The 27,146-nt window shown below is 35.5% G+C and overlaps 2 protein-coding genes across 2 annotated transcripts in view; one reads left to right on the forward strand and one right to left on the reverse strand.

Moving 5' to 3' along the window:
* The window catches only part of KIAA0825 (KIAA0825 ortholog), a 65,776-nt gene that overhangs the window by 12,889 nt on the left and 25,741 nt on the right, over positions 1 to 27,146 (reverse strand). The window contains exon 2 of the mRNA XM_021699313.1: positions 3,233 to 3,364. Within this exon, the coding sequence (XP_021554988.1) occupies positions 3,233 to 3,363 (131 nt within the window). The 5' untranslated portion in view covers position 3,364. The remainder of the gene's footprint in view (positions 1 to 3,232; positions 3,365 to 27,146) is intronic.
* On the forward strand, positions 4,451 to 4,936 carry LOC110588921 (40S ribosomal protein S20-like). Its single transcript, XM_044916765.1, has one exon. The coding sequence runs from the start codon at positions 4,551 to 4,553 to the stop codon at positions 4,908 to 4,910; it is 360 nt and encodes a 119-aa protein (XP_044772700.1). The 5' UTR covers positions 4,451 to 4,550; the 3' UTR covers positions 4,911 to 4,936.

The raw sequence follows: 27,146 nt of genomic DNA on the forward strand, positions 1-27,146 counted from the left end.
GAAGCAAAAGACCCTGTGGCCCATAAAACCTGATGATATTAAGAAGAGGGAAGGAATTTACACTTAGAATCCAGGGTCACTACTAGAAATACAACTTTAAAAATTCAAGGGTAAGGAAAAACACTCTATTTAAAAATGAATTACTAATGTTCTTTCCTTTAAAAAGTACCTGGTAAACCCATATCATACAGATGTTCATTACTTATTCAATGTACAGCATTGAGAGATAAATAGAACTGTTAGAATACAAAAATGCCAAGGGTAATTCAACTACTGCAGTGTAAGTGTGGCATAACTGATCAGTCATGACATACAATTTTCTAAAAGCTATTCTGTTAGAAGGCAATAAATGAGTGCATAAATGATTTACATTCTTCTGAACCATGGTTATTATTCAGTATTTTATTCTTAAAAATATATATACCCTCTACTATTATGTTTATTCTCTAGGGTGTAATAAAAACATAATTGAATTTGATGAAAAATAGACTTTATTCTAAATGTAGCATACAGCACATATAGCTACTCCCTTATTTTATCCCTTGTGAAGATCAATGGTCACTTGAGGTGGTTCTGTTCTAGGTTTGTTTTAATATATGGGCAATAAAATATTTTTAATTTAAAAATTATATCCTTATATTCCATGTCATATTTTCTTTTTAATAACATCTGAGTTTTGACCTAAAAAACAACTTATGAATGCAAAATACAATATTGTAATCACTATTTTATTTCTAAGCATGATTTCTTATTGATCAGGTAGGGCAGGAAATTAACTACAGATGGTTTAGCAAATAAAAATGAAGCAGTCTATAACAAAAGCATCAGAGTTCAGTGATTTGTTTTGTTTTGAAAAAACCTAAATGCTATTATGAAGACAGGTTACCTCTTAAAAAATATTTAAAATTTGTTTGAATATAACCATCTCTGGAATTTAGATAAATGACTTATAAATATATTTAAGCTAGTATTATTTTCATTTATAAGTTTCTTTGGGTTAAAAATTGCGCCATAAAATATATTAATATATAATCTATATAAATATGCAATTACACTAAAGTTTAATACGGTTATTTTATATTTATACATAAATTATAATACATAGGCTATAGTATGATTAAATTACATTATATATGCTATCTTTAAAAAACATATAAACACATATGCATATGTATATGTATATGCATGTGTGTATGCGCGTGCATACATATATACGTGTGTGCATGCGCATGCATACATACATGGGCAATGCAAATGCAAATTCAAAATAAGAGGCTTAATTCTCCCTGCTGAAAATAAGGGAACAGATTTCCCTCTCTTCCTTTTTCTTAAAAGTATCTTAGAAATTTGTAATTTTAAGAATTTTTTCGGGGCGCCTGGGTGGCTCAGTTGGTTAAGCGACTGCCTTCGGCTCAGGTCATGATCCTGGAATCCCAGGATCAAGTCCCGCATCGGGCTCCCTGCTCGGCAGGGAGTCTGCTTCTCCCTCTGACCCTCCTCCCTCTCATGCTCTGTCTCTCATTCTCTCTCTCTCAAATAAATAAATAAAATCTTAAAAAAAAAAAAAAAAGAATTTTTTCAACTCCATGAAATGTGTCCCTTAAAAGACTAGATAGACCTTTTGTCAGCTTTCTCAGCCAGGACTACCTTTCTCAAGAACCTGAAAGCCATCTTTTCAAAATGCAAACAAGCAAGGGAGATGGCTCCTTGGCTCCGAATTCCTGCCCAAGATTAGGAGCCTAACTTCAGTATATGCACTTTGTTCCAATCTGCAAAATCACATCTTGTCACAAAGATATGAGAAGTGTGTTTCTCCTCAGGATAAAACCAATTAGCTAACACAGGTATCCTTTAACACAGGTGAAGTTATGATGAACTATGCGTGGAAATGTGCTGCCAAATCCTCCACGTGAAGACGAGCTATCACTTATCTTGAAAACATGTTTGTAATGAGTCGTATCTACTAGGTTACATAAAGGGGTGAGATTCCTAGCTCTGTCTTTGCATTCTCTTAGCAGAATGCCTGTGATATGCATTGCACTCTAGTTTAATGCCTGTTGAATAATAGAAGTGTTTTTGTTCTCTTCTGCCTTTGTGGAGAGAATGTCGGGATGGGAGATTTTGTTTTTAATTATAATTCCCCAACATTATGCTTTCTTTTGAATTTAAGTTATTTATGCCCTTTGTTATGACAAAAAATTGACTGCATTCTTATATAAAACATGAGGGAAAAGAAGTCACAGGAACATTTCACTTGCTTGGTTTGGTTTCTTTGACAATTCAGTATAACTATACCTTAAAATTTAAAAATGGAAATACTATGTATCATTCTACATTAGAAATTTTTACTGTAGTCTGCATATTTATAACCTACATGAGGTGAATTATTAGAACCCTCAACTAAAAGGATTCAAATACGTGAACTGATTGACTCTAAGATCCACAAACATATAAAGACAAAGGCCCTTCTGTCAAAAAACATATTAATGGCAAATTCCTTAGCTGTCCTTGCCACCCTTAGGGTTTGGTAGCACTAATTTTGGAGTAGGTGATGAAGACTAACCTTGCATAGCAACTCTCTATGCAGTCTCCAGCCTTCCAAGTGTAAAGGAGACTTACAATGACAAACATTACATAAAAATAATATATTTTTCATGTTGTTTTCAACAACTCAAGCAATCCATGGCCTTATGCTTATACCATTTTATTACCTTAATTTCAAATTTTTAATTTCCATGCTTATCTATCAAGTGAGGATGCGTAATGCTAAGCATATTAATGAAAATTCAGGCCATCAATATTGGCAAACTAAGAAATTAATAGGAATTCAATAAACTTTTTTACCTATTTGAAAGCAGTGCCTAAATTTTCGAGTCTTATTTAAAGTACTAATCAGGGGCACCTGGGTGGTTCAGTTGGTTAAGCATATGTCTGCCTTTGGCTCAGGTTGTGATCCCAGGGTCCTGGATCATCAAGCTGGGCTCCCTGCTCAGCAGGGAGTCTGCTTCTCTCTCTGCCCCTCCCCCTCATGTGTGTGTGCACTCTCTCTCTCTCAAATAAATAAAATCTTTAAAAAAAATAAAGTACTAATCAGATAAAGAAAATCATGTTAAATTCAACGGGGAAGGGTCTCATCAATTTTTTTCAGGAGTTAACACTAAAACTAGACCAGGTAAAGTATGTGTGAATGAGACATGAAACCAACTTATTTTAAGTAATTAGCAATATTTACCTTGTAGCATTTTGTTCTAACTTTTCATCAATGTCACTGAAGATCTGCTTAAATTCCAAGTCTCCAGGAAAAGAATTTAACAGACAATGTAGGTCAAAAGAATTATGGGAATATTCATCTCCACAATCCATTCTGAGGAATAAGAATAAAAAACATGTCAGTTTCTCCAAGATAAAGGAAAAATACCCTCCAGTTGTGATATTAAACCAAAAATAGAAATTTCCACTTAAAGGTAAAAAGAAATATAGCAGTAGGAAAACTAGGGTACTATTAAACTAGATAGAATGTTTTTTTATTTAATTTTCATGAGGTGTGACCTAATTTTCACGCCTCTCTATGGTTTGAAAGCTCAACAAAACAGCACCCCTCAGAGTACTTAAGCATCCTGCTGCTTCTCCCTGTAACCAAGAGCTCCAAAGGAAATCACAAAGTCTCCTAGACCACTGTGAACAAAGGTGGTGGCAGCAAGAATTAAACTCCCTCCCTCCACTCTTGTCAAATACTGACTGATCTGGAAATCCTAACCTCTGAATTTTAAGTGTCATCTGCTAGCCCTATTTATATGTGAAGAAGGCAAAATTTTCCCTGAGTTCCTCTATCACCCCGGTAAACCTACATACCTGTAACTGACTAAAACTTACATATGCTACTCTTCATAGAGAGATACGCATTTTCCCACTATCAGATCATTCATTCAGTCAGTCCGTATATACTCTTGAATGTTTGATATTTAAAAGGCACTGCTGTTGAAGCCGGGGATATAGTTGCAACAAGTCAAAGTCCCTGCCTTCATGGAGTTTTTATCTGTTTTAAGAACACATAAGCAGGTATACTTTATAAAAGATCACATGGTAAGAAGTGCTATGAGCACAAGTAAAGCAGGGCAACGGGACAGACTGAAAGTGATGGAGATGGGGCAGAATGTGAACCATTTTATTTAGGTGTATGTTATTTTTGGATATAAAATAGTGCTTATAAAGTATGTAATGACTGATGGCATAAATGAATTAGAAATTTAAACATTACATTATAAAAAATATACATGAAATAAATATTAACAAGAAAAAGGCTTGGGGAATGTGCTTTTAGTTTGGATAAATACAAAATACATGAAAAATTGTCTAAAAAGTTTTGCAGACGCTTCTATAACGAAATAGCTGAAGACAACTAAAACATTTTAATATAAAAGTCTATGGCGCTCTTTGACGAAGACGCGGTCGTAGCTACAGCGGAGGTTTGGACGCCCCGCTCCTGCTCCTGACTCACCGCTGTTCGCTCTCACCGAGGAACAAGTCGGTCAGGAAGCCGCGCCGCAGCCATGGCTTTTAAAGACACTGGAAAGACACGCGTGGAACCGGAGGTGGCGATTCACGCAATCAGAATTACTCTCACCAGCCGCAACGTAATATCTTTGGAAAAGGTATGTGCTGACTTGATCAGAGGCGCAAAGGAAAAGAATCTCAAAGTGAAAGGACCAGTTCGGATGCCTACCAAGACTCTGAGAATCACTACAAGAAAAACTCCTTGTGGTGAAGGTTCTAAGACCTGGGATCGTTTTCAGATGAGGATCCACAAGCGACTCAATGATTTGCACAGTCCTTCTGAGACTGTTAAGCAGATTACTTCCATCAGTATTGAGCCAGGAGTTGAGGTTGAAGTCACCATTGCAGATGCTTAAATCAACCTTTTTAATAAATTGATTATCAGTTGTTAAAAAAAAAGTCTATGGCATCACAAGGTTTGTCATTTATAAACTCAATTTCAAATACAGAATAATCACAGATATGTCATTTTAAAATACCAAAATTTTCATACACTTATATCCTTTCAAAATATTTTGCAGCAAAAGGTGTAATTTCTCGTTTGTGAACAAATATTTACTTATAATGTGTCATAATAAATACTAGTTTGAAATCAGGCTAAAAAATAGCCAAAAACTTATAAGCTAAATGGTAGAACACTGTATAGCCATCAGAAGTTATACATCTTTAGGGCACCAAAACTTCAATACTTCCATACAACCAACGAGTTTGAGATCCTCTTGTCTCCCTAGCAGCTCAACTAGTTATAGCTATTATCAGTGTATTTCCTTTATACTAAATCCAATGGTCAATATTACTAATAATGAATTCAGCTTCTGTATTTGCATGTTTTTGAATCACTTGGGGTAGTTCAGATGATGAGCCATTCAACAATTGTTGCAAGAAAATAAAATGTCACTTTCGTAATGAAAAAATTTGATTGGCTAAGGGTTTTGTAGAAAGCTCAAACTTAACATAATAATAATAATAAAAAAAGAAAGCTCAAACTTAGTAAATACTTTGTAGCTTGCCTGTCTAATAAAACCAGTTTTATATCAATACTCTGTTCAGACTTGTCTTAATTTGTCAATACTATAAAGCCTCATTAGTTCAGATTCTATATATTCAAAACATAAGAAAATAGGTATAGAAGTCAGCTTAAATATACAGCAAAACAGCAATATGACTTGTTATGTATCTACTATGTACAAACCAATTACATCATCTTCCTTAATCCTAATAACTCTATAAAATAGTTATTATCCTCATTTATAGTGGAAGTAAGGTGGGCCCAGAGATTAACTAACATGCACATGTTCCATAGCTGCTACCTGGTGTTAAGAGTAGAATTTGAACTGGGTTTATTTGGTTCTAAAATTTAAGGGTGTCTGTCTCCTGAGAAATGAATCATTTACTGCATACAAAATACAATTTTGTAGAAATATTAACCAAAATGTTAAAATGGTTATCCCTGGATATTTAGACTACAGTTGATATTTATTTTCTTCTTTGTACTTAGTGCTTTCCTATATTTTGCCAGTAAGTACTAATTTTTACACGTTAAAGAGCAAAATTCAACCAAGTAAATTTGAAGATCTAATTGGCTTTGCTAATATGAATCGGCAGCACCTCCTCCAGCAAATAGAGAAGCACTCCAGGAGTTGTACAAAATGGAAGGATTTTATTGAACACGGTAGGGGCATAAGAGTAGTAAAAGAAAAGGATTGTTCCAGACAAGGCTGTTTTCTAGAGGAAATATAAGGGGTCTTATTATGCAGATTACCTCATCTTTCTTTAGGGGATGGAGAGGACACAAGTGACGGGACTTACTGGCACTGATGGAAAGAAAAATTTCCTGATTGACCAGTTAAGGCCATATTTCTGGTGGAAGCTGAAATTGCAATTAGATTGGGTATTAAACTCCAGTTTGGGAATTTGGTCTGAGTGACACCTTTTTGGGCCTGTGGTTTTCTTTTTTAAACATACGTAATTAGGAAAAATACTTAAAAAAGAAATTATGCCTGCTCTCAAGGAGCTTTTGATCTTTTATTTTACATTTTCTATCTGTCTTCATTTGAAACATCTTCCAATCTTAACACTCTCTTGCCAATTCGTGTTTATCATTCCTCTCAAAATCTAACTCAAAACTGATATAATTCCTAAATATCTCCTGACCAACTGAACATTTCACCAAACTTTTTGTATTATTTTGTGGTTTTTGTGCTTGTAAGTGCTGTTAAAAGAAATCTGTGGTTCTGTGTATTGTGGTATTAAATATGTGTTGTATCTTTCATTGAAATGAGTGGAGTAAAACAATAATGGACTGAAACATGTTAAGCATTCAGATGGGGTTCGGGACATGATTTTGAAGGATATCCAATATATATAGTTGTGAGATTTTTCTGTAGCTAACCTCAGTAGAGAAGTTAATCAATAAGTACAAAGAATACATTAAGGGAATGCCATTTGATAACAACAGGGTACCAGAATGATGATGGTTCAGAGCTTTCACATGATTAGCATCCATCTGTGATGCTTCTGTATTTAAGATACCGTTCCAAGGTGATGAAGGACAATAGAAAAATAAAGAGGTAAAGAGGCAGCAAGTTTAAGATGCTGTGTGATAGGGTAAGAGAAAACTTCATGGGCAAAATAGAATAGGATGAGGAAATTAACCAGAATGAAGAGAGATTCACAGGACCAACATGAGAAATAAATTAAAAGGACAGAGTAGACTGTGGTAAGTGATGCTCAAGTTTGAATGTAAAAGTTTAAACTTGAATGACAGAACAGAATGGCAGTGATCCCTGTAGGACTGTGGTGACAAAGCAGCACACATCAAATGGGTATGAGGATAGGCACTAGTCCTCTCACTTCCTTCCACGCTCTCCATGGGCCCACAGTGTGACACTGTGCCTGGGCATCATGAGGACGACAGGGAGGGAGAAGGAGAAGAAGAGGGAGATTGGATAGTCTTTCCTCTAAAGGAGTAGAGACAGCAAAAAAAAAAAAAAAAATAAGACAGTAAGAAAAGGAGCCAATAGAAAGAGCACTGTTATTCTCTAAGTAAAAATAACTATGACCTTAACAACAAAAAAGTGAATTATTAAGGGACTAACATAACTTGACAAATACCTCAGTGGTATTTCAGAAACACAGAAAAACCTTTAAAAAATTTAGGGGGAAAAGGAGGTGGCTGTGAAGTTGTGTCAAGATAGAGCTTCACATTCTGCTTATGTTTCTGTACTCCTAACTATTAAACTGTTGTCACCAGGGAGGTAATCATCATTTGACATAATGAAGTCTCTTATCCTAATCTATGATCAACCAAAAATGGGAGTTGAAACTTTTAAAAGTAGAGTAACTTTGTTTTTGAAACTGTCATTCCATAGTACTATTTTTAAATATTCTTCTGTAATGTTTCTGATCATTTTTGGTATAAGATTAAAAAAACAGTGCTTAATATTTCAAACAAGTATTAACAGCCAATCTAATATTAATTATTGCCTTTTAAAAATGAGTAATGTTTGAAGAATTGTATCTAAGCCAAATATTTATAGATCAAATTTCAGCCACGGGCAAATTGTAAGAGTTGAGTTATAAATTCTTAAGAACAGTGACTATAATAAAATATGTACATATTATAAGCATGGCCAGAAACACTAAAATAAAGCAGTAAAAAAAAGTCAAACCTCATGTGATCAAAAGAAAGCCCACAAAAGTAATTTTGGAATCTCACTTTTCTTTTAACATATTTTAAAAAGATACCTTTCTAACCTAGGGTCTCTTTTTCATTATTTAAACACATATAATGATTAGAATCCTGATTTTATCTTTTTTCCGTTTCTTCAATAATAAAAATCCAGAGTGCCATTTTTCTTATAACCAACCAAATGCATGCTTTCTCATAATCATCTATATACTTTTAAAAAGTGAAAAAAGACATAAAGACCAACCATTGGGAAAAAATCTACACTGCAAATGAGTTAAAGGGAAACATTAGGACCATGTGACTTCTCTGTGGAAAAGCCCAGAGAGGAAGGTCCCATGCCTTTTCAGACCTATGCACAACTGTGGACTTAATGTGTCCACCAGCTCTAGTTTACCTGAAGTCCTACTGTTTAGCCTAAAATAAACACTTTTAATGAGCATGGCAAAGAAATGTTCTGATTAAAAATTTATATTTCACATTTAACTAAACAAGTTTCAAAATGTTCCACTATACTAAAACACATTTAACTCTAAACACCATTGAATCAAGAATCAATAGATTTGAGTTCTGATCCTAGTTCTGTTAATGTGACTTTGAGTAAGTCACTTGATCTCTCAAGAGGGACAGAGCTCACATTCCTCATTTACAAAATGAGATGGATGGATTTATTAGGCTCTGAGGTTTCTTCTAGCTATAAATTTGCTGTATTCTATAAGGAATGGTAGGAGGAGGACATATTTCTGAAACGCTCTGCCCCCAAATTAACTTTTCCAATGGACTATTTCACTCATTAATACCATCATTCTTCCTGCATCATGCACTCAGAGCCATTTTTAATTATTTCCTTTTCCCTTCCCCAGGACTGTTACATGAAAATTGAATTGATAGCTTAGTAAGAAATAACATGTGAAAAGAGGAAATGTGAGGTAGCAAGATATTCTTTTATGGTAATAGGTAGATGCCCATACTGTTTCGTCCCCAACCCCCCAGCTTTCTAAAATATTCTAAGAAGCAGCTAGCCCATGTTTCTGGGCTCCTCTGACTTGGCATACTCTTCACTCAACAAAAGATGCATGAAACCAACTGACTTTGGGTATTATGCCTCCACAAGGAACAGGGTGACATTAGGGAATCATACCTTCACAGACATCATGTATCCCTGACCCATTATTCTTTGTATTCTTTTTTTTTTTTTTTAAGATTTTATTTATTTGACAGAGAGAGACACAGTGAGAGAGGGAACACAAGCAGGGGGAGTAGGAGAGGGAGAAGCAGGCTTCCTGCGGAGCTGGGAGCCCGATGCGGGGCTCGATCCCAGGACCCCGGGATCGTGACCTGAGCCGAAGGCAGACGCCCAACGACTGAGCCACCCAGGCGCCCCTATTCTTTGTATTCTTTATATTCTTTGTATTATTTGTTGTATTGCTGGTTTGGTTTGAGTCACTGGTTTGAAAAAAAAAAGCAGAGTGAAAATAAATTTTGACCAGCTTTTTGTTCCCAGTCTGGCTCATTTTTACTTTTCCATCCATACCTAGTCACAAAGTAGTTCGCCTGGATCATTCACAAAGTCTTACCAATATCATAAATATAACTTTACTAAAAATCAGTATCATAACTTTCCCCAAATCTTGAAAATTTTATTTAGTTCAGTGTATTCATTTATTCAGACATGGATTAAAGGTATGGTGGCTAAATAGTAATTTTAATAATTACAGCTAACTTTTATACAGCATTTTTATGGACCATTGATTATTCTAAGTACTTTATATGCATGAACTCTTTTAATTCTTACCATAATCCTATGGGATAGATACTATTATATTCTCTACATTAAAGATGTAGAAACTGAGGCACAGAGAGGTTTTTGAGTTGCCCAAGATCACTTGCATAGGAAGTGGCAAAGCTGGGATTCCAACTGCTTCAGTGGCTATCCTTAATCCCAAGGCTATAAACTGCCTCCCTGTATAGACTTGTACTTAAAAAAACAAAAAAACAAAAAAAACATTATTTTACGTCTTATACATATTGACTTATTTACTACCATATGTATTTGACAGCTTTCCCTAGAACCATTATAAATTTCCTTCATTATGAAACCAGTTTTCAAAAATAAATTTTTTTAAGGCTAGATCTTCCCCCTGTGATATTTCAAAGTCACCAGAAATTTCTTTCTTTTCATCAATTACTGAAGTTGAAATTTCAATGCTTTAGCCTTTCCAAAGACTGAGAAACAACCCAAATGGATCTCAATTTGTTGACAGTCATTTAAAATACCTTATGCATTAGGGGCGCCTGGGTGGCTCAGTCGTTAAGCGTCTGCCTTCGGCTCAGGTCATGATCCCAGGGTCCTGGGATCGAGCCCCCCGTCGGGCTCTCTGCTCAGCAGGAAGCCTGCTTCTCCCTCTCCCACTCCCCCTGCTTGTGTTCCCTCTCTCTGTGTCTCTCTCTGTCAAATAAATAAAATCTTTAAAAAAATAAAAAATAAAATAAAATGAAATACCTTATGCATTAAAGTCCTATATTAGGAAATATAGAACTTGACATTCTATTCTTTATTTTCTCAACTCTCATGTATGTATTAGGATTCCTATCACAGACTGCTATGCTTTCTATTAACAATTGCAGAAATTCTGATTATTTTAATGGTATGAGTGGGAATATTAATATATATCCAATAAGTAAGCATATTAACATGTTATGGCTATTAAAATCCCCTTTGTAACTCCTCTATTAGTAATTTAAATATGTGCATGTATGAGGTAGAAATTGACAGGATCAGTCAGAATACACTACTGTAGCTTGACAAGCAAACAGAATTAATTGTCATATGTTTTACCCACCAAAACTGACGCTGCTTTCTTTATTCTTCAATGCACTTCTCTTTCTAGAAAATATTTTTATTTTATTAACTCTATAATCTTCAATATGTAATCCTAGCCATCTCTTGCTTTAATACAACACTGAAACAAAGATAATGTGAAAACAAATTTTAATTTCCATATTCTTTTATAACTTAGCACTCTATATTTTACATGATTTAAAAGTCATAAAATTATTATATATTTTTAGATTAGACCTAAAGATAGTCACAAATCATGGGGTTAAGGATTAACATGGGATAATGAATTTTCAGGTACAGTAAATACCTTATTATTTTGGAAAGTAGTACAGTAGAAAGTTTAAGTTATGGAGTACTTTAAAAAGGCAATTGTATTGCCTATCAACTAGGAATACTAACAAACATAGCTTGTAAGATGTGTTGATTACATTTTTAAGGAATTTTCTTTTAATAACTAAGTAAGAATGATTTAAACTTAGTATGCACTCTGTATCTAAATTGGTGCTTCTAAAGAATGTGGGTCTTTTTTTTTTTTTTTAAGATTTTATTTATTTATTTGAGAGAGAGAGAGAATGAGAGAGAGAGAGCACATGAGAGGGGGGAGGGTCAGAGGGAGAAGCAGACTCCCCGCTGAGCAGGGAGCCCGATGCGGGACTCGATCCTGGGACTCCAGGATCATGACCTGAGCCGAAGGCAGTTGCTTAACCAACTGAGCCACTCAGGAGCCCAAGAATGTGGGTCTTAAAGTATGTTCCAAGGATTTAAGAATTTCTCCTAAAATGCTGTTAATAATATTAAGTTAATAGTATTAATAGTATATTATCACTAACTAGTTCTGTATCATTAATATACCTTTCATCTGACTATAAACATGTTCGTTTCTTGCTTTTTAGAAACCAACAAAACCCTCCCTAGAACCTCCTTCTATTCATAGCCCAACATCTGCAAACAGTAGTCCAATAGTTCCTCATCTTTTATCTCCTCTCATTCACTTCTGAATTCAGAGCAATCTGGTTTCTGCCTCTATTTTTGCACTGAAAGTGACAAAATATTTTTCAATTCCTATCATACTTAATCTTTGCACTATTTGGTACAGACAGCTATTCCTTCCTTGACATCTCCTCTCTTGCCAATCTTCCTAAGTAGTACAGCTTCCTAGTACCTTTCTTGTCCCTTACACATTTATTCACAGGTTCCTGGTAGGAGTTCCCAATTTAGGTAGCTGTCCAGCTCTAATTTCTCTTTTTTAATCTGATAGACAATGTAGGGAATTAAATTCTTAAATCCTTGACAATGTCAGTTTCTATGCTAGAGGACCCAGCTTTCCTGTCATAACTAAATATCCAAGATTAGACATCTCACCCAAACTGAACCAACAGATGCAAAGAAATCCTGAAACTTGGAATGAAAGCTGGGATAGGGAACCACTTAGTGGTATACCAACCAAGTTAAATACAGTTAAATTCAAGAGAAGGTGCATGGATTTTTTCCTGAGGCCCTGTAAGGCCCACTTCCCTTCCTTCTGAGACTAAAAGTTCATATAGTTGTTTTTGGGTTTGTTTTGGTTTGATTTTGTCAGAGACACACAATAAATCTTCTCCCTGTTCCACTGAACAAGAGCCACTGTTTTTTTCTTTGCTTAAATTAACCAGACTAGTTTTGTGTGATATTCACAGAGTTCTCTCTAGAATCTGCTTCTCATTTTAACTACTTTCCCTAAACATTCTTCATTCAAAGCTACTGCTGTTTTTTATATAATTTTACCAGATTAGATTTTGTTGTTTTTTTCTAAAGTATTTTAACTTTTAGAAATTCTGTTTTACTTTTATTCATTTGGATTTCGTCCTCTTCAAATCTCAAAAAAATCTATTCCTATTAGTTTTCAGGTTGTAGTCTTTCCATATATCTCTACTCCCCTTGCCTGACTTGGGAAAGGAAATATAGAAAGTTTTCCTCCCTTTCTCTTCCAGTCCATTTCAGGCTGGAATTCTTCTTATTCTACATGCTTTTCAATGATTAGTCTCATCCATCTATTATCTCTATGATGAAAACTTAAAGTCTGTATCTCTAACCTAGTTCTTCCTCCAAAACCTCAACACATAATTCCAAACATTTACTAGGCAATTCCACATTGCTGTTTCAAAGGTCCCTTGAACTCAACATGTCCAAAATTTAATTCAAAATCTTTTCCTTAAACTGGCTTCTCTTCCTATATTACAGGGTCACCACCTCCCTAATCTCTCTCCTTTCCTTGCTCTAATAACTTAAATCAGGTGTCAGTCAACTGTAGCACAGTCTGTGTTTTCTATGGCCAGCAAACTATGAATGGTCTTTACATTTCTAAAGAGTTGTAAAATTAAAAAGAAACAAAAAGAATAAGCCACAGTGGACATGTGTAGTCCATAAATTATAAAATATTTACTATCCGGCCCTTAAGAGAAAGTTTGCTGACCATTGTCTTAAATGATCACCAAATTCTTTGACCCTTTCTCTTCCCTAACATATTAAATGGTAACCAAATGCTCTCAAATTTGACTTCTTCCTCTGTGTGCTTCCAGTGTCTTAAATCTGACATTATAGCTTTCTGAAAAAAAATGGAAAAACCTCCTATCTGGCCTCCAAGACTCACACCTTGTGGTTTAATAAGAAATACATTTTGGTTCTTCCTCCTTGTCTCCCTCTACCTCCCACCTTACTTTGTCCTATGAATCTCTTCCATTTGGCCATTCCTGAGTTGTATCCTTTCTAAAAATGCTGTAATCAGAACTACAACACTTTCCTATGAGTCATTCTAATGACTTACTGAACCTGACTAGGGGGTTGTGGGAACCCTCAAATATGTAGTCAGCTGGGCACAAGTAGACATCCCCTGGAGATGTCTTTTGAGGCTCTCATCTAACGTGGGTGCAGTCTTGTGGGACTGAGCCATTAACGTGTGGAGTCTGTGCTAACTATAGGTAGTGTCAGAATTGAATTAAACTGAACTGTAGGACACTGAGTTTGTATCAAACTTGCATATTAGCATTAAATTTCTTCTTTTATAAACGAAATCAGATCATTCGCTACCCTGCTTAAATACCACTGAAGGTTTTCCACAATGCGTAGGACAACTCCAGGCTTTTTATCTTTGCTTTATATATATATATAGTTCTTCATATTTAATTATATTTTTTACCATAACGGTCCTTGATTAACAACTTGAAATAGCCTCCTAGCTGTAACTCCCTCTATTAAGGATGTTTTCAGTAGAAAATCATATTTATGGAAGCTATTTACTTCATCAGTGTCCACAGTATTATTTATAGGCCACATATAACGTAATTTAAGATCTTTAAACAAAAAAGTTATCTACAATTGTAGCTTAAACCATTTTTAAATGCTTAAGAAATTAAGCCATTTTTTAAAAAATTGTGAAGAGGTAAGAAAATATACTAGTGAAATACCAAGGTTTAACATTTAAGCTATCGAATAAAATTTAAACGTGGTACCTTAAAACTCTTTCCAGTTTCCATTTACAAAAAAAAGGAAATTAGATAAAAATTATCTTTAGGGACTCTTCTAATTTTAAAATTCTATTAATCATGTGATCTATTTCTCTAATATTTAATCTTCTGTTTTATTGCCTTTGCAGGATATTTTTTAATTCTATAGTTTAATAGAAGGAAAATTTGTTGTTGGTTAAAGCAAATTCATATCAAATGACCTGAAAATCTATGTAAAAGGCAATTGGTGAAAATAAATATAGGATTTCTTCATGTTAAATCTGAAAATCCATCACTATACTTGCTTTTTACTTTATTTGCTGCTTAACATATCTCAACAGTGAACCTATCATATCAACATAGTCATCATGATCCAAGCTGCAAATAATAGAGTGTCAGTGTCAATTTTGCTTTCTCACACTTGCTTCCCTTCACTTCATCTGATTTTAATAATTCCTGTCAAGCCACAAACAGTCCAAATTACCTTCATGACACAGAAGCTTTCAAAGAGCAGACAGAATCTCAACTTTCATTTAGCAACTACAAAAGAAAGCTGTCCAGCTGGACAAATATTATTTCCACACTTGACAATCTCTACAGTTGAGCATGCATTTTAATTTTAACTAAACCTGCCAGGAGTTTGATATGAGCTTCTTGTTTTGTGTAGATTGACTCACAGGATTATCAGACCAATGACTGTAATTGTGATGAAAGAACCCAGCATTTTTCTACAAAAGATAAATCATATACCAAAGTTGAAGTATCAAAATGAACATGTAAGACATAATGTGAAGGCATACATTACAGGAGGAAAACTACTTAAATTAGATGGTTTAATTACTAAATAAAGTCTAAACATACAGAATACAGAATACATTTTTTTTTTTAATAGTAGGCTCCATTTATTAACCCAATGTGAGGCTTGAACTCACGACCCTGAGATCAAGGATCATGTGCTCCACTGACTGAGCCAGACAGGCACCCCCAGAATATGTTCTTGATATAATTTTAAAAAGAAAAAGCTAGTAAGTAAAAATGAAATATAAGTTAAAATTTTATCCATGTATACCATTGAGAAACAGGTTCTAAGAATAAAATGAGATTTTTAAATTGTTTTGGGCTGACTCAATGAATAGTCAAATTTCTAGAACAGGTCTATGTATCAAATTATTTAATAAAACTGATGTTCTTGATAAGATATTAAAAAGTCCACTCTAATCAATGTGCCCTTGTACAAAGTAAAACTTCAAAAAAAATCGTAGCAAAAAGAAATGATGACACTAAGTTTGTAGAAAAGTATTAGAATAAAAGCTACAGTGTACAACTATATTAAAGACTATTATATCTCGAAGTTTATTAAATTTAAGTCTAAAAGTTTCAAATGGTAAACTATTTCTGGGAACATTTCCTGTCTCAGCAAGGCCTAAATTCCTTCTACAGCTATTAGAACCTCACAAAGACACAAATGGCAAGTCTTCTCTCCAACCTGTTACACTTGACACTAATTCTGGGCTCTCCCTTCTCCAAAGGCCAATCCACTGACTATTAGAGCACTGTTTCTCCCCCAACTCTATCCTGGACACCACAGCTGTGGCCCTTACCAGCTCCTTCCCTTTTCTTCCTCTTGGTCATTGGACTGGACAGATTAATCCACATCCATGTCTTCTGCTACAACATGTGTGTTGGAGCACTTGTTCTAACTATCCAACTCCATACTGGATAACTCTCATGGATGTTCCACAGGCACCTCAAACTCAACATGTCCCCAGACAATCTTATCATCTCCCCTCTGAAACTTCCTTCCTTTCTTGAGGTCCCTATGACAGTTAAGAGCACAACTATCAATTCAGATATCCATGTCACTGAGTGGGAGTCATCTTCCACATTCCCTAACATTCTCTCACTAATCTCATAGCCAAATGATCAGTTTTTTCTGTTCTCTCTCATATCCATCCATTTCCTACTGCTCCTGTGTAGATTCAAAGTCCATCATCTCCTTCTACTTCATTTTCTATCCTACCACCAGAATGATCTTTTTAAAACAGAGACAGGAATCAGTGTTTATAGCAAGATTTTAAATCCACAGGACTGGGAGAAAAGTCATATTCTTAAGAGAAAGAAAAATCAGAAGAAGGAGTTAATTTGTAGAGGGAAATTTGGCAAGGAGGGGATCACCCAAACCAGGATGTTTTTTAGAATAAAAAAGGACTCTGAAAAACAAACTGAGGGTTCTAGAGGGGAGGGGGGTGGGAGGATGGGTTAGCCTGGTGATGGGTATTAAAGAGGGCACGTACTGCATGGAGCACAGGGTGTTATACGCAAACAACGAATCATGGAACACTACATCAAAAACTAATGATGTAATGTATGGTGATTAACATAACATAATAAAAAAAAAGGTAGTGAAAGTAACTAAAATTATACCATTTTTCAAATTTTATTAACCAATTAAACAGTTTTATTTTATGTGTGGACCTACATAATATTCAAAAACAATTTTCAAAAATAACATTCTTTCGGGCGCCTGGGTGGCTCAGTTGGTTAAGCGACTGCCTTCGGCTCAGGTCATGATCCTGGAGTCCCGGGATCGAGTCCCGCATCGGGCTCCCTGCTCGGCAGGGAGTCTGCTTCTCCCTCTGACCCTCCTCCCTCTCATGCTCTCTGTCTCTCATTCTCTCTCTCGCAAATAAATAAAATCTTTAAAAAAAAAAAAAAAAAAGTTAAAAAAAAATAACATTCTTTCAAAAAATTCTTATATCTGTGCTCATTAAAGTAAAAAGCCTATATTATTTCAATATCAAAAATACACACATGATTTTCATATACTTTTTTAAAGATTTATTTAAAGAAAAAGAGCACACATTGGGGGGAGGGGCAGAGGGGGGTAGAGAGAGAGACTCTCAAGCAGACTCCCAACTGAGCAAGAAGCCCAACTGGGGGTTTGATCCCATTAGCCTGAGATCATAACCTGACTGGAAATCAAGAATCGGAGGCTTAACTGACTGAGCCACCCAAGGTGCCCCTCATTTTCATTATATTTCAAAGAATTTCTTAGTTGCATGTCACAGATATTTTTCTGAGGAAAGCATTTTTTTATGATTGTATTATTTTTATATTTTTCCAAATTGCATTTTAAGGTTAGTAAATCTTAATTTTTTTATGGTAACATTGACCTTTTTTTAAAAAGCTTTATTTATTTGAGAGAGAGAGCATGAGCGAGCAAGTGGGGGGGAGGGACAGAGGGAGAGAGAGAATCCTCAAGCAGTCTCCCCACAGAGTGCAGAACCCCACAAGGGCTCAATCTCAGGACTCTGAGATCATGACCTAGCCAAAACCAAGAGTTGGCCACTTAACTGAGCCACCCAAGCACCCTAAGGGTGAGTAAATTTTAAATTGCTAACACCTATATTGTCTTCCTCAGGTGTTAAGTTATCTGGTGAATTTATTAAGTTCACAGCAAATTTTGCTAAATGAAGAATATCTTCAATTTTAATTTTTAATAATAAAATACATTCTTAAAAGTAGTAGTTTTTGGTTTATTGTCTCCGTGCAGAGTGCCTTTTTTGGACCAATAATTAAAAAAAAAAACCTCCAATACCCATAAATTAAATTTCTGAAATTAAAAAAAAACTCATCAAATATTTATGATTATTTTTTAATGTTTTGCTAAATTTAGATGCTGCAGAATTATGGGACTTCCCAGTTCAACTTTACTCTGAACTAGAATATCAATTTATACAATTTTTAAAAATATAAGCTCCATGAAAAGATTTTTCTCATAAGTCTACATCTTTCAAAACACAATTATGGAATTCTACAACTAAATCTTGTACACCATTTGAGTTCTCATCATTTAATTTGTTCAGTTTCCCCTTAAATTTCAGGGGATACATTTCAAGGTCTTCCTATATGTGAGCTTTGTTTTCAATAATTCAGTTCCCTAAATGCTTCACATAAAATGATTTTTTTTCTCCACCATTTGTTGAACACTTTCATTAAAGATTTCTAACCGATTTTGAAGAAAGTACAACAAAAAAATTAGAGGATAATTTTACAAGAGTATTTAATACTGGACACATGGATGGCTCAGTTGGTTAAGTGTCTGCCTTTGGCTCAGGTCATGTTCCCAGGGTCCTGGGATCTAGCCCCATGTTGGGCTTTTTGCTCAGTGGGGAGTCTGCTTCTTCCTCTCCCTCTGCCCTTTTCCTCTGCCTGTGCTCACTGTCTCATGTTCTTTCTCTCAAATAAATAAATAAAATCTTTAAAAAAAAGGTATTTAATACCCTAATAGGCACTTAAAGTCAATTTATAAAAAACAGTAATTCTTCAATGTTTCAAACATTTCTAATATCCAAAAAGAAAAAGTACATATTGCTATGCTTAAGTTATTTGTTTTCTTCAAAAGCAGTCTAATCATAAAAAGTTAAGGCTGGTTATCTTACGTATGTATAAATATTTGTACTTTTTGACAAGAACATCTCCTATTTAGATTGGTAGATTTTGAAAATTTTGGGGGTGTAATTATGAATTACCATGTCATCACAACATATTTCAAGTATAATTCTCTTCATAGGTTCTATTTAAAAATTTTTATGATGTTATGCTCCATCACAACATGTTTTTAATCACCAAGACTAAAAAACTTTATCATGTTGCAGTTTGGAATTCAATTTATAATAGTATTCACAGTAATGCTAAGTGTTTCATCTTTTACAGAATGAACTTCTAAATGCTTTACTTTGATTCCGTGAATTAGACATGAAACTTGAACCATTACTGGAATTAATTCATTTTTTTATTTGAAGTATCCAAGGATACTGATATAAAACTGGCATTATTTAACTGTTGATAAAGTCCTATTAATGGAGCCAATCAATACATTAAGAACTATTGATTCACCTTTCATACATGAACAAGAAAACTCATAACTGCAAATGAGAGAAATTAATTTAGAACAGCCACCTGATCTAAGTGAAAAGTAAAGTTTCACAGAGTGGTACACAAATGTACCTTCTGCACCTAAGTATTATATGTAGCTTTTTCAGGCACAATCTTAAAATATGACTGTGCAAGAGATGTTGATGATTCTTCAACAGATAGATGTCTTCTTATTTTCATGTGATCAGTGATGTCATTATAGCCCCCATTGTGAGTTACACATTAATTCATTTCAGCAGGTCAAAGGATATTCAGTGCTCTGTGTGTGTGTGTATGTGTGTTACCCAACAATAAACAAGTAGTTGTAAATGTGTAATACATGATAAAGACTTAGTAGTAATAGAGTTTAGACTGCATTCATTCTATGGCAAGACTGAACACAGGCTGGGAAACCATGTGCAGGCCAAGGGCAAGGGCATGGGCACAGCACAAGTGGCTGACACATTAAGGGATGAGCAGAGGTAGCAGCATCAAATAGTTCTGCCACCAGCATCACCCAAGACCTGAAAAAGTTAGCTGTACCTAAGTGCTCATGCCAGAGTGCATTCACTTTATAAACAAATACCTTCATGCTGCCCTTGAAGAAGATGTGTTAGCTATTATTACTTCTGGAAAGGATCTGGAAAAAGGAAATGGGCAATGGCCAATTTAACCATATGTTAAAGTGAGAATTCTGTTTACTACACTGGCATCTCACATATGACATGATGTCAGAATGCAGAAGTACAAAATCTAACCTAAGCTTGGTTTAATGATATGCAACTATTAAGCAATACTTCATTCAAAAATAAAAATCTGAGGAGCGCCTGGTGGCAGTTGGTTAAGCATCTGCCTTCGACTCAGGTCATGATCCCAGGATCCTGGGATTGAGCCCTGCATCCAGCTCCCTCCTTAGAGGGGAGTTTGCTTTTCCCTCTTTCTTCCCCCCACTGATGCTAGCTCACGCTCTCTCTCTTTCACTCAAATAAATAAATAAATATCTTTAAAAAAATAAAAATCAAAAAAATGAAAAATCTGAGACAAATGCTAAGCCAGATGAAATACGACAAAGGCAGAAAATGAGACTATCTTGGGCAAACTGATTATTTATCAGAATATGTGATATTTTAAATAAAAATATAACATAGATAAAATGGATCTTATGTACACATAAAAATGATAATCTAGTTCTGTATGGCATGACGAAAAGATTTCCAGAGAGCTGTCTTATTTCATTAAAAAAAAAATAAATTGTAGATCTATATACAATACAGTAAAATACTTTTGAAACAAACAAACCATCCCAAATTATCAGGAAGGAAACTCAACAAACTATTAGTGCTAATCTGTGGGCAGTGGAACTAAAATGGGACAGGGAAAAAGGAAATGTTCACTCTTAATAACTTCCTTTATTTATTTGAACTTATTATAATGAGCATGTCTTAATTTTTATACAAAAAGCAAAAACAAATTTAAAAAATACAAAAAATATTATAAGACATCAACTAATTTAGTGTTAACTGAGTGGTACAAGTAACGAATGACCTAGAATCCTGCAGTGGGAAGTTCCTTCGAGGCAGATGGAGGTAGAGAAGTCAAGCCATCCAGAAAAAGGAAGTGAAGGTATTCCTAAAGGTGGGAGCCAAGTGATCTTCCAAACTCCATAGCCTCACAGGCCCCACAGTTGAAGACATTTAATCTCTCACTATACGTAGGTTCAAGCCCTCTCCTATTCTGGAAACGATCCAACAACTAGTGAAGAGAGGACATAGGAAGCCTCAGACAGTAACTTGAGAAGTGAATAATGAGTTTGGCTCCTGCTTATTTCTATCCTCTTCCACAACCTGGGCTCTTACTAACTTGCTTATTACCAGTATATAATTAGGTCCCCATCTTGAGATTTCTTTGTATGTACTGGGATCCCACTCTTAAACCCCAGCCACAGCTACCTGCTTCAGGTTCCTGAACCACCACCAACAGCGGGCTCTGGTAATTAAAATGATGAGAATATCCCTAGAACATAAATGGAACTGTTTGGGGGAGCCAGAGCAGAAAACTAATGGATGAAAATAGTGGAAGATAAAACTAAAGACATATGGGGCACTTGGTTGGCTCAGTCAGTACAGCATGCAACTATTCATGCAACTATTGATCTCAAGGTTGTGAGTTTGAGCATAATGTTGAGCCTAGAGCTTACTTAAAACAAACAAAAACTGAAGAGGTATGCTATGGCCAGACAGGTATGCTGAGGCCTTTTTTCCTCTAGAAAGAAAATATTTGGATCTTATCCTATACAAAACAGTGAGTCAGAGTTTTTTGTTTTTGTGTTTGTTTTACTAAGGCAATACTTAACTAATGTTGTATAAATGTTTTTCAAACAGAGTGTTAAGAAGGTTTGAGGTAACAGAGGTAGGAAGATCAATCAGGACAGTGAATTAATCCACATGAAGGTGATGATGAATAGGAAGAGGATGAGCCACAAGAAAAGGAAAGGTGGCTTTTGAAATGACTTTCCAGAGTATACATAGCTTGGGATTATTGAATGAAGTAGGCAATTATAGCTGAGAGAAAACCAGGCAGGTATTACATGTCCCAGGCATAAACAAGCTTGGATTTTAAACCGAACTCATCCTGTGGCTAAGAAAAAAGGATGGGCATCATACAGAACAGGGCATGCTTATTGTCAGAGGCTCCAACAGTCTTGCCGAAAGCTGTTATAGATATCATCCAGTAGGGCAACCCTCTTGGGTCCCCACCCTCCTCAGGAGCTTTGTACTACCATTTTGCTATGGCTCAATAAACCTTGCTTCTGCTACACACACACACACGCACGCACACACACAGACACGCACACACACACGTGCCTAGATATCATCCAGTGCATGTCCATGCTGGCCTTTAAGAAGCTAGCTGAGGAGTGGGTTACTAGTATGGTCCCCATAAAGTTTTTTGCTGGTTAGGGCCTAAGGACAGAACACGGTAGTGAGATGAGGCTACGTGACAGTTTGTATAGAAAGAGCTATTACAAAGGAAATTCTGAAACTTTAATCTGGATGACAGTTATGAATAGATTTTTTTTTTAAATATAGGAGGTAAATGGTGATAAGGCATGGCAAATGCAATTTCACACAGATGATTTTGAGTGTATTATACAAATGGAAATGTCCAGAATAGAGATGGAGGCAATACACGAGGGGAATGCATGAAAAAACATATTGCTCGTAATGTCACACTGAAATTCCAAAGACTGGGATTCAGACAGTATCTTTCAAAATTTTTGGACTATGACCCACAGGTTAAAAAGTGCATTCTAATCTCATGCATATGTGTGCACACATCCATCTTAAAAGTTTAATGAAACATTGCTTACCCTTAATGTTTGCTTTGATATTTCCTATTCTATTCCTTTTCCTCTCTTCTTTCTTATTTATTTTTTAATGCACCCACAGCCTCTAAATTGATTTAAGTACCTGCATTTTGGCTTAGAGATTTTTAGATTAAAAAGAGAACCCTATGATCATTATGTAGAACCATCTGCAAAGACATGACTAATAAATCTGGAAGAGATGTTTTTTGAGAAAGGGTAAAAAAAAAAAAAAATTAAGGACTGGAATGGGATCACTAACAGAGGGCAGGGAGAAAGACCAAAGAAGATAAAGAAAATGGAAAACAAATAGCATCAAATTCATGTCTTTGCCTTTACTGCAGTGTTTCTCAAAGTCTAGTCAAAGACTAATTGAAGCAGAATTACCCCACCTACTGTTAAAAATTCAAATACCTGGGCCTCATCCCAGGCCTAGTGAAGAGAACTCTCTAGGTGTGGGTCTTGGAATTGGCAGTTTAAAAGTTTTCCAGGGCATTCTTTTCACCAACTCTTTTTATCTCCATGCCTTTCACAAATCAGCTTTCAAAATGGTACTACTTTCCAGGAACATGCAATCTCACTTCACACATTAGATATATTCTTGAAAAGTTGTTAAGTGAGTACTTCCCCTAAAGACTGTAATGATTAATTTCAGAATTACGTTCACCCAGAAGGAAACAAATAAGCTACTGGAGCATTCAGTCTTTAAACAAACATTCTTTATCCACTTAATTTTTCTGTATTACTTATGCAAGTGGATAGCCAAATGGGCTTATAATCCTCATTATCTTTATTCAATTTAAAAGCACATATATTTAAATATTCGATATATTAACACATTTCATTTTGATTTTGAATTGATTTCACTGGAATTAACTGGTTAAGCACCACAATCAAGTGCCATTTAGCAGAACTCACCACATAAAGGGATATCTTTGCTATTAAGAATCCAAGCCATAAACTTCAGTATTTGTATTTTTCAGAAAAATGTCTCACTGAGGTGCTTCCCTGCCTGTGAGTTCTGCTAACAAAACTTTTTATCAATTTATTACCAACTGATAACCAAGAAGTATGAGATATGAATCTATTCTATTCTAAGATGGAAATGATAGCTAACAACAATAAACTATAGAAGCTAACATTTATTCACTTGCCTCATATCAGGCTCTGTTCTAGATCCTCTACATGGCTTACGCATTTCATCTTGACAGTAATCCTGTGAAGTAAGTACCATGTAGACCTAATTTCCCCAGTGATGAAGCTGAGGTACAGAGAGCTGTTTAACTTTCCTGAGGTCCCACAAAACTAGAAATAGAAGCTGAAATAGGCAGTCAGTCTCTAGAGTTTGTACTCAGTGTACTACATAGTGATTTTAAGAAAGTCTCAGGCCTTGAAGAAGTTAGCTGCTTTGTGGAGAGAAAGACTTCCTATTGTTTACACTCTGGAATGTTTCCTACCCTTTTCTTTTCTCTCCTTCCTTCCTTCCTTCCTTCCTCTCTCTCTCTTTCAAGAGAGAAAGAGAAAGAGAATCTTAAGCAGGCTCCATGCCCTGCTGGAGCTGGAGCCTGACATGGGGCTTGATCTCACAACTGTGGGATCATGACCTGAGCCAAAATCAAGAGTTGGATGCTTAACCAACTGAGCCACCCAGGCGCCCCTCCTCCTACTCTTTACACAATTGATTTTAAGATAACTTGGGTCTACATGGGATCCCTGCTCATATTTACTCATCAGATCTCATTATAATACACTTTATATATGATAGGAATCCCTAAAATAGCATAAAGATGAGAATTCAGTATTATACTGTAGAAAAAAATAGCAATCAGTTTTTAAAAAATTTATTCTGTATATAAGGGCGGGAGAGCATAGTGGTTTAGAACTATGCTCTCAAATGTAATGAACCAATAATCTAGGAATCTTGTTAAAAATGTAGATTTTCAGTAGGTCTGGGGTGGAGCCTGAGATTTTGCAATTCTAACAAGTTCCCAGGTAATGGGTCCCTGTGGCCCAGGGACCACATTTTGAGTAGCGAGGGTTTGGTATACAAGCTTTGGAGTCATATTGCTGGTGTGTGACTTCCAGCTCCATTACTAACTAGTTTTGCAACCTTCTTGTGAGCCTCTACCACATCTGTAAAATAGCGAGATCATTAAAGTGTTGTTATGAGGATTACATGAGATAATCCATAGATAATATGTAGAATAGCTGCTGGCATATAGAAAGCACTCAATAAATATTAACACTTAATATTACAGAAAACTATTAAAAGCATATATTGTAACCCATTAGAAAGTCATTTATAGAACTGACTGATATAGCAGAAACACTAAATAAAATTTCATCATTCTTTCCCAGGCAGTCACTAGAACATCACTGTACATCAATGGATGTTAAATATATGTTAGATCCACTACCCAGCTTTATTAAATACATAAATCTGAAACTGCTCTAAATGAATTTGCATGAAGCTGGCTTGGCTTATAATATTTAAAAAGAATATTTTCTCTGCCAGAAACTTTTTTATATCTCAAGTGTACAGTGAGTTCTAATTCATTTATTTGAATAGCGTCCTCTGAATTTAGAAACAGCCATTTTTGTTTAAAACTTTTCATTTTTATCAAATCAAAATCAGAACTGATATTAGTATGAATAATAATCATGTTTTTAAAAATTTGTTTGGGGTGGCTGGCTGGCTCAATTGGTGGGAGCATGCAACTCTTGTTCTCGGGGTTGTGAGTTTGAGCCCCATGTAGGGTATAGAGATTACTTAAAAATAAAATCTTAAAAAAAGGGGGGGGCATTTGTTATTCTGGGGAAAAAAAAGTTGTTCAGACAAGGGCACCAGTATAGTTTGTTTTTTTTTTTTTAAGATTTTATTTATTTTTTCGACAGAGAGAGACACAGAGAGAGAGGGAACACAAGCAGGGGGAGTGGGAGAGAGAGAGAAGCAGGCTCCCCGCCGAGCAGGGAGCCCAATGTGGGGCTCGATCCCAGGACCCTGGGATCATGAGCTGAGCCGAAGGCAGACGCTTAACGACTGAGCCACCCAGGAGCCGGCACCAGTATAGTTTAAATGAGTTTAAAGGATTTAGCCCAAAGCTTCACAAACGTACACATTTTCAAACCACTACACAATGCAGCATAATTCTCTCTCATTGTTGAAGATGGGCTTCAAAAGAATATTACTTGTTGGAACTGTGATGATTTAAAAATGATGTGATATGGGAGGGTCCAGTGGGTAGGAAAAGTAAAGTTAGGACTAGAAGTGAAGATAAAATTTCATAGCATCATCCCAAATGAAAACTATTAAAAATTTCTAAAATTCAACACTGCTTGAAAAATAGAGATACCAGAGAATGGAGTGGAATACACTAGAAAAGAAAGATTAATGTTTGCTCAGTCACTGATAAAAACCAGGAAAGGTAAAACCTGGTGGTTCAATCAAGGAGATGAGACTTACGTGGTATTTTAGGTTGGTCAGTATCTTTACGTCAGCAAGAAAAGATCAATAGGTAATTTGCTTCTCTTTTAATCTTTTGCATCTCTCACAGAGGTGATGAAAAAGACAACTATGGGACAGATTCTAATATGTTTATTTTTCTAAATTAAAACCAGATTCAGCATAGGGGCGCCTGGGTGGCTCAGCTGGTTAAGCGTCTGCCTTAGACAGAAGTCATGATCCCAGGGTCCTGGAATCGAGCCCCGCATTGGGCTCCCTGCTCAGCGGGGAGCCTGCGTCTCCCTCTCCCCTCCTCCCCACTCATGCTCACTGGTGCGCACGCACACTCTCCGTCAAATAAATAAAATCTTAAAAAAAAAAAAAAAAAAACCCAACTAGATTCAGCATAGACATTGCAGACCTGAGCTGTGAGATCATGACAGTTAAGAATCCAGGAAAAGAGAGGAATGTGGGTGAATAAATTACTGTTTCCCTCCTCCTTCTCCTTTTGCTCTTTCCCTGCAGAATGCTCCTAGTTGCTCCTTTAATGAGCGATGGGGTACTAGAAAATTTTTTAACACACAACATATCATATTTTACTTCAGATTTTACTTTCTATAACAAGTTTATTTAAAAAAAACCCAAGATTTTGGCCCACCCCTAGAAAATCTGCATAGAAGTGTTTTATAAAAGGACTGCCACATGAAGTTTTAAGGCAGGCTACATATACTCAAGTACACTGAATAAAGATTATTCAAATGAAATAACCATCATGCTTAACTTGTACTTTTAGTGAAAAAAATATCAAGCGTGGGAATTGTGATTTTCAACACCTAGAGAGGTGATAAACAACAAGA

Source organism: Neomonachus schauinslandi, chromosome 7, assembly GCF_002201575.2.
Source record: "Neomonachus schauinslandi chromosome 7, ASM220157v2, whole genome shotgun sequence".
NCBI lineage: Eukaryota > Metazoa > Chordata > Mammalia > Carnivora > Phocidae > Neomonachus > Neomonachus schauinslandi.

What these genes read in the sequence shown, in the direction of transcription:
- LOC110588921 (XM_044916765.1), top strand. Translation starts at nt 4,551, where the DNA reads ATGGCTTTTAAAGACACTGGAAAGACACGCGTGGAACCGGAGGTGGCG.